Consider the following 12528-nt stretch of genomic DNA (forward strand, 5'->3'; position numbering starts at 1 on the left):
GCACCAACGCCAGCGCCAGAGGAGAGAGGGAGGAAGCCCTGGCTCTCAAGGCTGGGCTCAGCCCTCGTCCATTCTGTGAGAGCCCCTGTGTCTAATGTGTTACAGTATGTGTTTTCTTTGGTTATTCTGAATGGGTTCTGTTCCCTTCCAACAAAGAGAAGATACCTGTGCCACTCACGCAGTGTGCCCTTGCTGCTCCAAGCGTGCCCAGGGACCAGGTAGAAGTGCAGATCTCAGGCCCACCCACCCTAAGCCACTGAACCAGGATTTGCATATTTCATGAGATGCGCAGGGGATTTGTATATGCTTCCAAGTTTGAGAAGGACTATCACAAGGCAGTGCTGGAGGTGACAACCACAGGCCCCCAGCCTCCCACAGGGATGAAAATCCCCTCCACCCTACCTTCCCTCCTTCCCTCTTTTTGGTTGTCACAACTGGGAGAAGGGGCTGCTATTGGCATCTGGGGGTAGAAGCCAGAGATTCTGCCAAACACTCTACAATGCACAGGACAGCCCCCACTGCAAAGAAGTATCTGGCTCCATGCCAGCAGTGCCACTGTTTGGGAAACCCTGCTCTGCAGGCCCATCCACTCCACGCTGGGTGCTCCAGGAACTCAGGTCCCCATGAAGGGATTGTGCAGGCTGTTGGTGATGGCACAGCTCCTCAAGTGAAATAGTTTCTCCTTGGCTAACTGGACATTGAGCCTGGAAGAAGATTAAATCTTTGGTCTATTTGATTTGGGGATCCAAGATCCAGGTGTGTATAAAATATCATTCAACATAAAGGTCTGACCACAGTTAAGATCTATTCAAAGCACAGTGAAGCCAGGGGCCATGCAGCCACCCCGACAGGATGAAGCTCTGATACCACTTATGTCCCTGCACCCTTCTCCCCAGCACCCCTGACCGCCAGAGCCCGGCAAGGGGAGGGGAGGGGCAAGGCCACACTCAGGGGAAAGGGAGTGAGTTCTGCGTGGCCCTAGATGGCCGCATTGCTGGAATGAGTATTCAGTGAGTGCCCAAGGTGTGCGTGGCACTGCCAGGCACCACATGGAGAAGGACTTAGAGTAAATACAGAAGAAATGGGCAGGAGGGGAGAAAGACCTACCCGCCCAACTCTAAAATAAAGTGCTCTGCAAAACAGCAAGCCCTATGCACACCTGAAGAGTAAATATGTCAGGTACTTTTATAATAAAGTGCTCAGCTTTTATAATAGCAGCCTCCTAGAGTACACATCGTGAGTCCATAAAGCATTCTGATGTTTGTCACCACCCAGGGATAGAATGGTGAGACATTTTCAACAAACAGGCAGGAAACAGGGCTTGCCGTTGTTGTATTAATTGCAGGAGTTTAACAATGGGTAAAGACAGAAGGTCTCTTTCTACATTTTACATTTCTATTAATATTTCATACTCCTACTCGGTATACTTGGGTCAGTTTGAGGATTTCATTTTGTTAATTCTGAGTTAATAGTTTATGGTTAGTGTTAGCACTGATTTGGGGGAATAGGAAAATGAGAAGCTCAGGGGAACCAAGAAAGCCCTCAAAGTCAGCAGCTAGTCTGCAACGAAGCAAACCCTTTCCGACTGTGGATGGCTGCTGGACCCGGCTGGCTCTGAGTCAGGGCAGCCACCCTGCCCCAATCCTCCTTTTGGAGTGCAGGCTCTCGCGGTCCTTACCGCCGCCCATAGAACACTGAAACAGAGTCGACTGACTAAAAAAATCAGATGCTCACACAGATCACACTCTCTGCCTGGATGGAGCCAACAGATTCTCTCTCAAACCAAAACGGAGAACCAGAGGGCTCCAGCCTGACCTCTGGGTGCTCCCCAAACCAGCCAGGGTCATGCTCTCTCTCTGCTGAGGTCAGTTTCTGTATTTTGGAAGATGCAGTCCAAACCAGATGGTTTACAAGTGCTGCCCCTGGGGAGAATTTATTATTTTTCCCCTTGTAGCCCCATTAACCTGCTTCCCTCCTCACAGATGGGACGTGTGGGAAAGGCCTCAGGGAACACATTCGCTCCAGCCCAGCAGCCATCACTTTCCTCTGGGGGTCACCGAAGAACCTGCAGAGCAGTGTGGGCCAGTACCTGAGCCTGAGTCTGGGCTGGGATGTCACAGCTATTAATAAACTGCGTGGCCCGTGCTCCTGGAGCAGCCTGTCAGCAGAAACGCACCGTGCTGTCCTTCGGAGTCTAACCCGGCATCCGCGCTGAGGGGAAGCATCGTGTGGGAGTTTGTCTGCTGCTCTTCCCTCCACAGTCACCTGCAACTGGGCTGCAGACCATGATAACATCCGGAAGCTTCCCAATTGCAGTGTGTTGGCCAAGTGGCACCAGGTTAGCCTGGAAATGGGGTGGCCTTCATACCTGCCAATCTTGGGATACTTTTGCAAGCCGTCCACCTCGCTGTGGGGCCTAACGGCTTTTTGTTGGTGGAGGACCCAGTGCTGAATCTATTCATGGCCATTAATGCAATTAACCCCCAGGCAGGTGATTTTGCCACTGAGCCTGTGATTGGCTCCTATGCCCGTGTCAGGGACTGGGGCAGGCAGAGGCTCTAACCAGCAAGCCAGGCTGTTTGGAGTGCCAGCTGCTAGCTCAGAATCCTACCCTCTCCCCCTGCATCCACCATGTTCAGTAGGCTCGAGTCTCCCTTTTGTGTCTGGGATGGTGCCAAGCACATTGCCACAAACTGCCCCTACCAGATGCATTTACCTTCCTCACCTCTGCCAGACATGGGAGCTGTCACACAACCAGATCTCTTTTCTGGATCCAACACGACAGGAAGAGACCTCAGCACAGCCAGCAGTGGGCAGACAACTGCTCGGTGCAAGGACGACGCTCTACGGCAGACTTCAGGGAGCCTTGACTGACAGTGTGCGCTAGGATTGTGCTGTCATTAACGCACGCGGGCAAGCCACGCACTAGGGGCTTGTGTCCCGCCCCTCCCCTCTGCCCACTGTACCCACAGTCCCCTGGCACGTGGGATGTGGGGGAGTGGGAGGCGTGGGCAGCAATGGTGGAAAACACGAGTCCAGAGGCCCAGGTGAAGGACACGGAGGATCTCAGGCCTCTTGGCTGTGCTCCGGGCCAGAGCGAGGGGCGTCCCTGTCTTGCTTTAAATGTGTCAGAGGAGACTAGGCCGCCTAAGAAGGATGGAGCCTGCGGCCCGGGGTCCTGCGTGCCTCAGCCCTACCTGGTAAAGCGAGGGATTTCGTCGTTGAGGTTCACGATGTTCACCTGGAGCGTCGTGGAGGCTCTGAGGCCTCCGCTGTCCCTCACTTCCACGGTGAGACGGAAACTGTCAGGGAAACATCCCAAGTGAGAGGATCAATCTCTGCTTACACCACCTCAACATGGCGTGGGGGAAACTGGGTGGGGAGAGTGAGGAAGAGTCTGCCCGCCTGGCCACCTGCTATCGTCTCCCCCATCTCTAAACCCAGGCCCAGCTCTTCCGCAGTGGCTCATCCACAGCCACCACCTCCCCGGGCGGCGGCTGCCCTGTGGCACACTCCACCTCGTGGTTTCTCACAGCATCCCTGGAATGTGCATGTCACACCCACAGGAGGGAACCAGGCGCCAGGGCTGCAGTGACTAGCTCAGGTCCCCACACCTGGCGCAGAGGCAGGAGCTTCACCTGGTTCGCCCCGAGGCCTGGCCTTTGCTCAGAGGCTCACCCCACCTCGCTGCTTCGCCGGGACGCTGCCTCTCCCAAGCCAGACAGGTGTCTGAGCCAGCCTCCCGGTCCTTGGCACCCTCTCCCACATCATCATTCCCGTTCTCTGGAGACGGAGGTTTTGTGCAGAAAAGACGCCTTCCCGATGGCGGCCGTATGCCCTATTCCTTCCTGGGGTTTACTGCCCTCTGAACTTAAAATGAGGCAGCAGAATGCTGGGGACAGCTGTCCTCCACCCTCAGACAAACAGTATTCCAGCATGGCAAGGCTACCTGCGGTGTCCTGCTTCAAAGTCCAATTCTGTTGTGGAGAAGAGGGTACCATTATCAGACATTCCGAAGTTCTTTGAGGGAGAAATGAGGAAATACTAAAAAATGAGGGAAAACATTTTGTTAAGTCAGCAGCACACCTATACACCTTTCCCCAGAAGTGTTTGTTCAGTTCCCACTTTGTATTCGCAGCCCATGGACTATTCCCTGTGTGTCAGGAAGAGGTCCAAATGGGCAGCTCTCCAACTTACTGGCTCTTGAATCAAGAAACTTCTGGATCTGTTGGTCTGAGCCTACGGCCCTGATTGACCCCACCCTGAGGAGCTGTCATCCGACCCTGCTTCAATTACAGAAAGTGTGCAAAGGCCCCTGTCCAGGCAGGCTCTGCTTCTGGGTCCCATCTCATCATGCCCTCCCTATGCTCTCACTGTTTAAACACACCCACCGCACACTGAGTAACAGGACTATACCCAAAGGAGTAGGATCTGCTCACTACCCTTAAAAGAACTTTCCATATAGCAGGGTGTAAAAATATGCACAAGCATTGCTACTTGCAATGGTGGAAGGAACAAGGAACAAGCGTGAGCTAAGAATGAAACATTGCAGGTCTTGGAGTACAGGTTGGAATCTGGCTTGGGGCTATAGAAGAGCTTTTTAAATCTAATTTCTGGCATGAGGCCACTGGTAAAGCCCTTCCCACATCTTTGGGTAGGTGAGAGTCTTTGTCCTCCTTGGCTCCCAGTGACCAGCCCAGCTCTCTTGAAGACACCCTGCCCAGAGCCACTTGGTCTGACAGGAGCAGACAGGCTTATCTGTCCAGCCCACTCAGGACCAGCCCACAGGAGACTGTGCCTGAGCCACCTACGGGTGCTCATCAAGGTTGCTTTCTTGCTCCCACCATGGAGTCAAGGAAGCAGAGGAAGGGCCTGGATCACAACAGCTGGGTCCAAGTTCTGGTCCTCGCCACAAGATCCGGGGCAAGTCCCTTCCTTGCTTATAACTTAGGGATGGTACGACCAATTGCTCCTCCATGTTATTGTGAGGATTCAATGAGAATGCACACGGTAAAATATGAAGGGCTGCGGCAACACTGCAGACTACGTGTTTATATCCTTTTGTTCCAAAGGGCTTTAAGGTTCGAAAGTTTCATTATTTCCTGCTAGGATGAGGGATGTTCTATCCTCAAGGCCTTAGATCTCTGGATCAGATAATCAGTGGAGGTTTTGTAACCAGAGCCACAGCCCCTGAAGTCTAGAATCAAAGGGAAACCTGCCAAGGTTTCCAACCCAGCAATTTGCTGTGTTGTGATCACTGCGGAGCTCCCGGTACAAGAAGAGAATGTGCACAAAAAAAAAGATTAAAGGTCTCCCTTGGGGCCAGTATTAGGTGTTTAAACCATTTTTTAAAGTGTTTACTTTCTGTTTATTATTTAATAATGTTTTTCTAGTTGTGATGAATATATTTTTATAGATAAAAAGTACAAAAGAAGAGATGAAATATAAGTCACCTCTAAAATCTCATTATTTTGATGATAACCTTCTGTTCTTTTTTGTGCAAACTTACACCCTTCAAAAAACTGAGATGTTCAAATAAAAATTATAATATCTGTTCCATTTATTTATATCTTGACCATTTACCCATGTTCTTAAATCTTATTTTACAGCCTGGTTAATTAATGATGCCACAGCATTGTACTGTAGGGGGTTATTTTACTAAGGATTTCTTGCTGCTCATTTAGGTGTTTCCCATTCATTTTTAAGAGAAAATATTTGGGCAATGCCACAGAGCACCCTTCTCCCAGCCCCCCCAGACTGCAGAAGCACCTTGGCAGAACTCCAAGGTGTGATGTTTAAATCCCAAGCCCCCCATCAACTCTCCAGTTCGCTGCCTGGACAGCAATTGCCTAGGCCTGCAGCTGCCTGCACATAGAGCAGCCCTGTGTCTTTGAGCAGAGCCTTCCCTGCAGGGAATCCTCACATATCCATAAATCAGAGACCCAAGCTGGATGTGATGGAATGACAGGGTCTTAGAGACCCATGGGGGCATTTACTACATGCATCTGAATCGGGATGTCTCTCCACATGGGTTTTGAAATGCTCTAGGAGGGGAGTCTCTAAGGCTGGTTAGTACCAAGCACTGCAAAGTCTTGAGATACAGAGATGACAGACAGGCCCCACCCTCCAAAAGCTCACGGTCAACTGAAGGAACAAAGAAGATGTGGGGGAGGTGCTCCAAAAGGGATGAATGCAGACATGATGGGAAGAGAGAAGGAAACCTGTATGGAGTATAGGAGCCATGCATTAGGGTAGTAAATTAGGTGTGGTGATCCTGGAGCCAGACTGCCTGGATTGGAATCCTGGTTCCCCAACTCACTTGCAGCTGAGTGAGCTTGTACAAAGAGTAACAGTACTAGGGCATGCCCCAGGGGGTTATATTATAAAGCGGTAGAACAGTGCCTGGCAGTTCCAATAAATGTTACCTAATACTGTCTCCTTAGAAGGTAAGATTCATGAAAAAAAGGGCTTCATTTTATGCACTGCTATATTCCCAGTGACTGGCACATAATAGATGCCCAATAAATATTTGTTGAACATTGGGGTTTTTCTTCTTGTTCATTGCCCATCTATGTGAGACCAACATTCCCACCTTAGAGAATCTTAAAAAATAAAAAAAGCAACAACAAAAGGTCGTGCCGAACTTTATTTTTATTTTTATTTTGGAGACAGGGTCTTGCTCTGTCACTCGGGCTAGAGTGCAGTGGTGTGATCATAGCTCACTGCAGCCTCAAACTCTTGGGCTCAAGTGATCCTCCTGCCTCAGCCTCCTGAGAAGCTGGGACTACAGGTGTGCACCCCCATGCTTGGCTAATTTTTGTATTTTTTTGTAGAGACGGGGTCTCGCTCTTGCTTGGGCTTGTACCAAACATTTTTAAAAATCCTGTTTGAATGAGGCAATGCTAGACATGGCTATGAAATCTTCTCCAGTTTGGCCTACAATCTCAACAATTAATGCAGAAAGAAAGGAAGACAGGAAAGAAAGAGCAGCAGATAGAAAGGGTATGAAGAACTGTAGAAACAGGGACATGAGAATTTTATTTTTAATTTCTATTAAGAGGCTGATTTCCTGGAATCTTGATTTTTTTTTTTCACTGCCGAGCTAATTTCTTTTTTTCCCTGAACCTGCAAGCTGTGTTAATGGGAATAGCAGTTTTATGCTTAGAAAAGAGATAATATCCATAGACTAAAAATATTGTGTCATGTGGCCATTTGCCAGCGACTCAGTAAGGCTTTCTGTAAAACCTGGCATTTTCTCCCCCTTTTAAAGGCTTGTTTAATCAAAGCTGTTCCCTTGATATTCATTCTTGGAAAACAGAAATTAAATAGAATGAAAAGCAACTGCAGCCCCTCTCTGCCCGAGTACTGGCTAAGAAAAGTCCTGAGTAATCAGATCAATTCAGTTAACAAATGCTTGTCAGACAAGCGCTCTGGTTTCCCTGCTGGGAATATTCCTTTACCACCGCCCCAGGTTTCTCTATTTGCAGCCTCTTTGCAGCTCTGGTTTGCTCTTGGACACAAAAGCTCCAGTTCGGAAGACAACCAGCCCATCCTTCCTGCCCCATTCACTCTTTATTGTGCCATTGGGGTAGGGAGAAAGGAAGGTGAGAGGGAGCTGGCCCAGTTTCCTGAACTGTCAGGCTCCCTGGGGTGGCGGGCTGGGGAGGAGGGGGCCACACCCTGGAGGACCGGCTGCCCCACCGCAGTGGGAGTCACCGGCCAGTGATTCAACCTGTGTGGCTTTTGTAACCCTCAGTTGCTTTCAGGCCTGCAGTGGACACTAGCTGCAAGAATTCAGCCTCCCGTCTCCTACAGAACAGAGAAGTTTCCAGGCCAACCTAGGCCAAGTTTCCAGGGGGAAGGAAGGACCCTTATTCTCTCCCAGTCCACAGAGTGCAGATGATTCCGCAGGCCACTGAGTTCATGGTCCCAAATCCACCCCAGAGGGCCACCAGCACATGGTATCATCTTCCAACTGGGCCGTGGCAAGTTACAAACACGATGCCACATTCCTGTTATATTTTTCAGTTGAAGCTGAATATTTTGTAAAAGCCCCAATTCCTCTCCCTCTTTTCCCCTATTCCACCCCCACGGCAGTTCAGGGGTGGGAGCTGGGGGGGAGGGAGGGAGGGTGCCTAGGAGAAGGAAAACTACTAAGGACACACTACCCTCCGCAAGCCCGGGCTTGGCTTCCGCTTGGGTCGCATTGTTCAAGGATGCGCTAGGTGGGGGATAGACGAGAACTTGAGTGTTTTTAAGAGCACGTTGACAAATGCACAATGCTGTTAACAATGTGATCCTTCACTGAGAAACGCCGCGGATCCGGTGCTTCCCACTCTGTCGTTCCTGTGCCATAAGCAGCCTGGGTCCTGTGCTGCCAGATGAGACTCAGGCTTCGCTGATCCAGTCTTTACGACCCTGACTCCTCTCTATGTGAGAGTGTCTTTCCGTCATCTGAACACTCAGCAGTGGCCACATATGCAGAGTGGGAATTGTCCCCTGCCATTGCTTTTTCCTTTCGTGAGCATTTTAACAAGCACCTGGGGTAGAACGCCTTTTGCTGAGGTCTCAGGCCGTGCTCCTGAGTGGCAGGCGGACGTCAGGGGGGCTGAATGAGCGGGGAGCCGAGGGGGACGGGGTGCTGCCACTCAGGAAAGAAAACGGCGGGACACCAATGGCAGAACTTGCCAGAATAGGGTAGAAGGGGATGAGCAGGAGTTGGGTCAGGAGACTGCGGTTCTCACTGGAGTCACCTGGCCCAGGCAAAGGCCTCAGTTCCCTCCCTCACCTGGAAATAGGGGCCGCTCAGTGCACCTGAAAAGTCCCATCCAGGTAGGACCCCTGGTAGGGCCAGGTTGGGCACATGATGACTTTATTCCTAGGAAGACCAAAAGGTACAATCAGCTGCCACTTCTCAGAGACAGCGTGCCTGCCCCTGCTGCCCTCCCAGAAGCCCAGCTAGCAGCTAGGTTATTGCTCTTTTAATTTAATCCTTTGTCTGCCCTGGTGAAGACAAAGCACGTTTCACTGTATGCAAAAGCCTTGCTCAATGGAAGGGCCAAGAGAAAGCCCCTTAATGGAGGAATTGCCGCACTAGATCATTTTGCCTCCAGCTGTGAAACTGATTAATGTCCTCAGAGTCTCCAAGGAGGCTCTGCTGCAGTCTCCGTGGCCACTTCCAAGCAGAGAGGGAAGGCGGGAGTGCGGGAGTTGAATGGGAGGGGGTGGGTCTCTAAGAGCCTCCTTCAGGAGGTGGAGAAGGTGTCGGGGGCGCGCAGAGAAGAAATGCCAGCAAACGCAATCATTCCCGTGCAGATAATCCTTCTCTTCTTATGTTCTGAGCCCACAACTGATGCACGCCTCTGGGCCCCTGGCTGCCCTGTGTCCCCCTCACAACACAGAAGGTGCCCAGTCCGGGGGCGGGGAGGTGGGGTGCCAGGGCTAGATCTAAGCCTGTGCCTGGCCAGGACAGTAGCCACTAGCCTGGTGTCCGTGTGACTCAAGCACTGACATGTGGCTGGTCTGAATGCTGAATGGAGATGAGCTCTAAGTGTAAAATACACACCGAGTCTGAGGACTTCATATGAAAAAAAGAATGTAAAACATCTCATTAATCATTTTATGTTGATTATATGTTGAAATAATAATATTTTGGATATACCCAGTTTAATTTCACTTGTTTTACTTTCAATGTGGCTACTAGAACATTTAAAATTATACATGCAGCACTCATTTCTGGCCCACATTCTAGCTCTGCTGGACAGTGCTGGTCCGATAGTGAACAGTGTTGGTCCAGACAATGTACAACCACATGCTTTTTAAATGTCTTTTAAAAAGGAGAAGTAAATACCAGTGGTTTCTGGATTAGCCCCCATTTTACGTTCTCTATGATACCGTTTCACTTCATTAAGCTGGAGAAGGGTTGTCATTTTAAAGGAGTTGGGGTTTCAGGACGTGTCCTAGAGCCATTTTTTAAATCCATCCTTCTTCGTTCTCAGGTTGCTGCCACCAGCAAGGTCATGGAGCCCACCAGATTGAGACGACAGGCACGAAACAAGCCTAGGTTGCTTCAGTCAGTCCTTGTTTGCTCAATAGTGGGTTTGGTCAATAGCAAATTAACCTATCTCCTTTCTACTTTTACAGATGATTTATCCCCACTCAGTACGCCCAAGCATCCAGAGTAAAATGCCTAAGTACAAAGGCCATAATATGTTACTTCCTACATTGCTGTTACCCTTTTCTAGTCTGGGAAAGGTTCCTTCCAGATCGTGTGCACTGCTCCTGCAGGCGGGGTGTTGCCTTTCCGTACAGCTGTTAGCTCCAGCTCAGGTGTTGAATCCTTCATTAGCACTTTCTGCTCCAACTCTGAATACCCGCTCCCCAAACAGCCCCTAAACTCACTGCAGAAGCCACCGTTCCAGCCACTGGTTCCAAGCCCCTGCAGCTGCTCTCAGAGCCCTTTGCGCGGCACTACTTTTTTTTTTAAAGTAAGCAACACCTGCTGCAGTTCCTTCCCACCTGGGCTGTTTCCCTTCACCTGAAAGGGCAACAACCTGATCTATGAGGCGTTTTTTAAAAGGGCCATGACCTTCTTCGGTCTACATAATTTAAAGAGCTACATTAAAAATAGAGATTTAAAAATAAATATATATTTGTCTTCACAACTGAGATTCCTTGCACTTTGCCCCCACTGTATCTTGTACAAACTTTACAGTAACTATCATACTGAATTGTAGTTATTCAATGTATGCACGTGTCGGAGATCAGAACCCGACAGCCCAAAATATGGCACGTTGGCAATTGAGAAAATCTCAGAAGCAAGAAGGCCACTTTGATTTTCTTCCAACTTTCTTCCCTGAAGGATGATCATAAAGAAATTCTCTGACCTACTTCGCCTGAAAGTAGGTCATAAGACCCTCATTCCAGAGGGGTCCTGCCCTATACCTAGAAGCCAAGAAGAATATGAATAAACAGGCCTTGCTAAGTTCCCCCCAGGTTATTACCATTATATCATGCCCTCTTTTTGTCCAATCATACTTCTACACAACTGCCCGTTCTTCCTTGAACCTAAGCATAAAAATGCAGTTTTCCCTGGGTCTTTGCATTTTCATTTCTGAAGCCTTCTGTGTCATGTAAAAGCTTTGGTTAAATAAATTTGTTATGCTTTTCTCTTGATAATCTGTCTTTTGTTAGAGGGATGTCAGCTGCAAACCTTGCAGCACATGAGGAAAAGATATTACTTGTTTCCCCTACACATGAATGTCTCTCATCCAGACTGTTTATTTCTTAAGGTCAATCTGTCCTACTCCTGTCTCTATCCAAAGTACCTAATAAATCCATATGGTGAATTCTGAGTAAACGTTGAAATGAACTAAATACCTAAGTGAGGGACTATACTTTGGGTTGCTGACCTAATCTCCATTTAGGATCCCTTTTCCCCTGGTCACCATCAAACAACAGTGGCCGTAGGGCACAGTCCTGACCAGTGAGATGTAGCAAAAGTCCTCTGGGTAGGGCTTCCAAGAGAGTTTTTGTTTTCCTGCCAAAAAAGGGACAGACCAGGCCTGCCCGCTTTCCCTTTCTACTTCTTTCTTCTTCCTGCATGGAACTCAGAAGTGAAGCCTGGCAGCGCAGCAGCCATCTTGCAATCATGAGGTGAGAAAAAGAGGACAAAGCCAACATACATGCTCTGGATGGAAGAGCAGAAACATAGGAAGAGCCCAGGCTCCTGATGGTAGTAGCAGCTGCACCAGCCCTGAACTGCCTGCCTGTTTCTAGACGTCTTGTTATGGAAGAGAAAGAAATCCCATATCTACCACTGGGGTTAAGTTTTATGTTATTTGCAGACAAACACATTTCCTAACTGGCATCACAAGAATGTTACGAATAAGTATGCATTTAAAGCACCTAGTATTGCTCTTAGCACATAGTAGACACCCATAGTGAATGACTGTGCAAACACTTGTGATATCCACGTAAGTATTGACGTGAATGAATCTTGAATGAATGAGTGAATGAATGAATGAATTTTTGTTTGCACAGAAGGATCATCTTCTAATAAAAACAGAGTATTTCTTTACTGTAAGTTGTGTCCAATAAAATTATAATAGCTTTCAGACCCTGTAGACTGTATATATTGGTCCTGGAGTTTATTCCCAAGGCTTACGTCCTCCTGTTAGAAAAAGCAGTCCCATTGAAGCTGCAAATCATGCAGCAAACAGTAGAAACAGCCTCCTGGTGTTACCAATTCCCTGAGTGTCATATTTCCAGGATTCTCTTCTCTGTTAGGCAGGGTTGGTGGGTGTGTAGCCTGCTCCAAGGTTAGTCTGGTGGGATTTGCTTCAGTTTTTTCTCTCCAACCCCGGTTCCCCAGCTGCAGTGTACACACGGGGCACAGTGGTAGGCAGAGCTAGGAGCTGAGGCATCCGTGCCTGGGACGAGCTAAGAGGCTTCCCCTGAGAGTTGGTGGCTGCAATAGCCCCACGGATAGTTCCCTTAAGGAACTGGTTAGAATGGGAGAGAAGAGGC

The 12528-nt window shown here is 49.1% G+C and overlaps 1 protein-coding gene across 4 annotated transcripts in view; it reads right to left on the bottom strand.

The window, feature by feature from the left end:
* The window catches only part of CDHR3 (cadherin related family member 3), a 55218-nt gene that overhangs the window by 29772 nt on the left and 12918 nt on the right, over positions 1–12528 (bottom strand). For all 4 annotated transcript variants that reach the window (XM_045564258.1, XM_045564262.1, XM_045564259.1 and 1 more), the window contains exons 5-6: positions 3950–4044; positions 3198–3302 (exon numbers count right to left, since the gene is read on the bottom strand). In XM_045564258.1, the coding sequence (XP_045420214.1) occupies positions 3198–3302; positions 3950–4044 (200 nt within the window). The remainder of the gene's footprint in view (positions 1–3197; positions 3303–3949; positions 4045–12528) is intronic.

This window comes from Lemur catta, chromosome 11, assembly GCF_020740605.2.
Source record: "Lemur catta isolate mLemCat1 chromosome 11, mLemCat1.pri, whole genome shotgun sequence".
NCBI classification, from domain to species: Eukaryota; Metazoa; Chordata; class Mammalia; order Primates; family Lemuridae; genus Lemur; species Lemur catta.